This window comes from Plectropomus leopardus, unplaced genomic scaffold (genome assembly GCF_008729295.1).
Source record: "Plectropomus leopardus isolate mb unplaced genomic scaffold, YSFRI_Pleo_2.0 unplaced_scaffold24491, whole genome shotgun sequence".
NCBI lineage: Eukaryota > Metazoa > Chordata > Actinopteri > Perciformes > Serranidae > Plectropomus > Plectropomus leopardus.
The window spans coordinates 1-3,571 of NW_024626592.1; the positions used below are offsets into that span (position 1 = coordinate 1).

The window sequence follows — 3,571 nt, forward strand, 5'->3', positions numbered from 1 at the left end:
CCTGGGACGCTCCGTTAAGAGCTGGAAATGTTGCTGTGAAGTGAGCATACTTCACAGAGCGGAGGACACCAGTCGTGTCCAGCTGACGGCCCGCGGGCCAAATCTGGCCCCTGATAGGGTTCCTGGTGGCCCTCCAAACATTTTCTAATTAACAATAAAAATAAAGTGATAGTGTGATAGTTTTTGTCCTTTTAGTCTCCATAAGGTGTCAGAGACATAAAACAGCACCAAAATAGAGCTTGTTGATCAAAAAAAGAGCCAGAGGAGGATCCCCCACACCCCCGACAGAGGACACAGCTGAGACACTGATGTCCTAAACTACTAGAAATGTCCTGAAATCCTAGAATCATACTAAAATTCTGGACATGTCTTAAAATCCGGGAAATGTCCTAAAGGGTTAGAAATGTCCCAAAATCAGCCTAATATCCCAGAAATGTACTAAAATCCTTGAAACATTCTAAAATTATGGAATTGTCTTAAAGTCCTCGAAGTGGCCCCAAACAAAGAGCGTTGCGCGGACAAATTAGATGAGCCTGTGTCAGTTTTTTAATTTTCTTTTACATTTTTATCAGCGTTGTCTCAGGAGTCCGATTTTGGAGGACAAAAGGAGAAACCAGACGATGAAAACTGTAAAATGTCACTGAACGTTTTGTGAGGATTTGAGTCACTCTCATATGAGTGTTTCTGATTTCTGGATCCAGAGCCGAACTCTGACCGAAGAAAACTCTGCGTATGATGGAGGCAGATGTACCAGAATCCTCTACAACGGAGGACGTGCATTCACTGCGAGACCTGAACCAGGACCCCCTCCAGGAGGGTGTCAGGCAGGATCCGGACCAGGTTCAGGGGGCAGATCATCCTGATGACAAAGCAGAGGAGAAGAGAGGTGATCCAGCTCCTCCTCAGGAGCAGCAGGAGGAGCAGAGAGGAGACCAGAGTCCAGCAGGAGCTCCAGGTGAGTCCACGTCCTGCTGCAGGACTGCAGCCTGTCCATCTGATGATGTCTTTCTGCTGTCACATGTCAGAGGGACGTGTTGCACCTTCATTGTTTTGTTGAGAAACACCTCTTTAACCCTTAAACACCTGGACTGACATCAGTTTTCTTCTGCTGCGTTCAGAGACTCTTCACAATGATTTAAACCTCTGAACACTAAAAAAAACGGAAGAAAAAATGGTTTGATTTCTTTCAAAAACACAGAAAAAATATAATGAGCAACTTGGCAAAAGGTGTTCAGCAGAGGGTGACAAGGAAGCCTACAAATGTCCTAAAATCTGAGAAACGCCCTAAAATCTGAGAAATGTCATGCAGAGTTTGAAGATTTGAAGACACGCTGGCACTGCAGTCCTGCGCCGTGATGCTGCAGAGACAACAGTCAGACGGAGCAGGTGAAGAACGATGAACCGGAGACGAGAGTTTGTCTCTGTGGGTCGGAGTTTGTAGCAAAAGACCAAAACAGGAAACAGTTGTTTTAGAGGTGTGATCACACCTTCTCGTTGCCTCCGGCGCCTCACTGCTGCCGTCACTAACACTGAGGAGACCACAGATAACGTTCAGATTCAGATTAACACATTTTTCATTTTTTTAAGACATTTTTCAATTTTTTGGACACTTCTTATAGGATATTTCAAAGATTGCAGGATGTGCTCAGATTTTAGGATGTTTCTAAGATTCTAGGACATTTCTAGGATGTTGTGACGTCTCTAGGATTGAGGATGTTTCAAAGACTTTTGGACATTTCCCACATCTTTAGGACATTTCGAGGATTCTAGCACATTTCTCATATTTTAGGCAGTTTTTAGGATTTTGAAGACATTTCTAAGATTTTAGGGCGTTTGAATGAGTTTAGGAGATTTCAAGGACTTTTGGAAGTTTGTAGGTTTTTGGGACTTTTAGGACGTTTCCAAGATTTTAGGACATTTGTAGGATTTTAGGATGCTCCTACTATTTTAGGTCTTTTGAAGCCCTTATTTAAAGAAAAATAAATGTTTCTTTCATTGCAGTACTTTCTGGAGTGATTATTACACATGCGTTGGAGGATGGTTACATTAACGGTTATTACATTTTAACTCAAACAATGTTAATTCTAGAAGGTATCAGTCAAAATGAGTTAAATTGTAGTGTAATTTTTAAGTATAATTAAAGAACACCAGCCAGTGTTAAGTTAACACTTTGACAGTGGTTCACATATAAACTATGGGGGAGTGTTAATTTCAACTCTCAGAGTGTTAAATGTGCGATTTCCAATTTGCTGTGCAGAATTTTAGAGCATTTCAGAATGTAAGATGGTTCTCAGGTTTTTAAGATATTTCAAGGGTTTTAGGACATTTCTAGTATTTTGGGACATGTTGCTGTTTTATGTCTCTGACACCTTATGGAGACTAAAAGGACAAAAACTATTCACAGAGTCCATCACTTTATTGCTATTGTTAATTAGAAAATGGTTGAGGGGCCACCAAGGACTCTATCAGGGGCCAGATTTGGCCCTTGGCCATAAATTGAGCATCCCTGCAGTATTATTAGTGACCTATTTTTAATATGAATGTATTAATATTGGTAATAAAACGGCGCCCTCTGGAGGCTGCTCTCTGTTTGGATCGTAACGTCTGATTCTGTTTACATCAAGCGTGGCCTCTGGATCCGGATCGAGCCGAGCATCGGGAGCAGGAGCAGGAGCAGGAGCAGGAGCAGGAGCAGGAGCAGGAGCAGGAGCAGGGCCCAACAGCAGCCAATGGGGCAGCAGCGCTGGAGTCAGGTGGCGGCGTGCCGGCGCTGGTGATCACTCAGGCGGAGGAGGTGAGCGCAGACAGGATCATGTTTATTCATGTGCTCATCTCTGTGAGCGGCGCGCGCTCCGCTCGCTTTCTTCTCCACATTTGCCGCCTTTGTTCTTTGTTTAAACGCCGCCTGTGATCAGGTTCAAAGCGCCGCCGTCCTGACAGCTCCTCTTCATCACGCTGACGCGCTGCTTTTTTCTGCTTCTTCAAAACCGTTTTCCATGTTTTCCTGCGCGGCCGCGGGTTTGTGGGTTTGGAGCTGTGATTCCTCCACGCGTTGTCACATCGTGGATTTAATCTCCTCAATAATTTATTTGTTCATCCTGAACTATTTTAAATATTCTCGTCTCCAGGAGAAATGTGTTGTGACTGATGAGACGAGAAGTGATGGCTTTCATCACAGTTTTCCTCTCATCTTTCACCAGAACATTTTTTAATTCACACGTTTAGTTTTTCACACCTAACAGTCATCATGGGGTCTTCAAAACATTTATTCTGATGGAAACTTTGTCTGTAGAATATCTCCAATATGCTGAAAATGCTTTGTTTTATTGTTACGTTCATCGTTTTAGATCATTTAACAGGTTTGTAGGAGAACTGAAACAGTTAGTCAATAAATCGGCCATTATCATCCGAAAATGATTCTTCAACCACTGCAATTTTCAAATTTAATTGAATTTCATTTTATTTATTTTATTTTATTTTATTTATTTTGAACTTCTTGCATTATTGCAATTTTTAAAGCCCAAAAATGAAAAAAATGAATGAAATAAATCATCAGCTTCTAGAGTCTAAA

At 42.1% G+C, this 3,571-nt stretch overlaps 1 protein-coding gene across 1 annotated transcript; it reads left to right on the forward strand.

Annotated features, from left to right (window-relative positions):
- Positions 1–708: 708 nt before the first annotated feature.
- Positions 709–2,794, forward strand: LOC121966423 (RNA polymerase II degradation factor 1-like; the record flags this gene model as incomplete). The annotated part of the gene is made up of 2 exons (XM_042516518.1): positions 709–955; positions 2,625–2,794. Coding segments are annotated over exons 1-2 (393 nt in total), but the record flags the coding sequence as incomplete, so codon positions are not given.
- Positions 2,795–3,571: the final 777 nt, after the last annotated feature.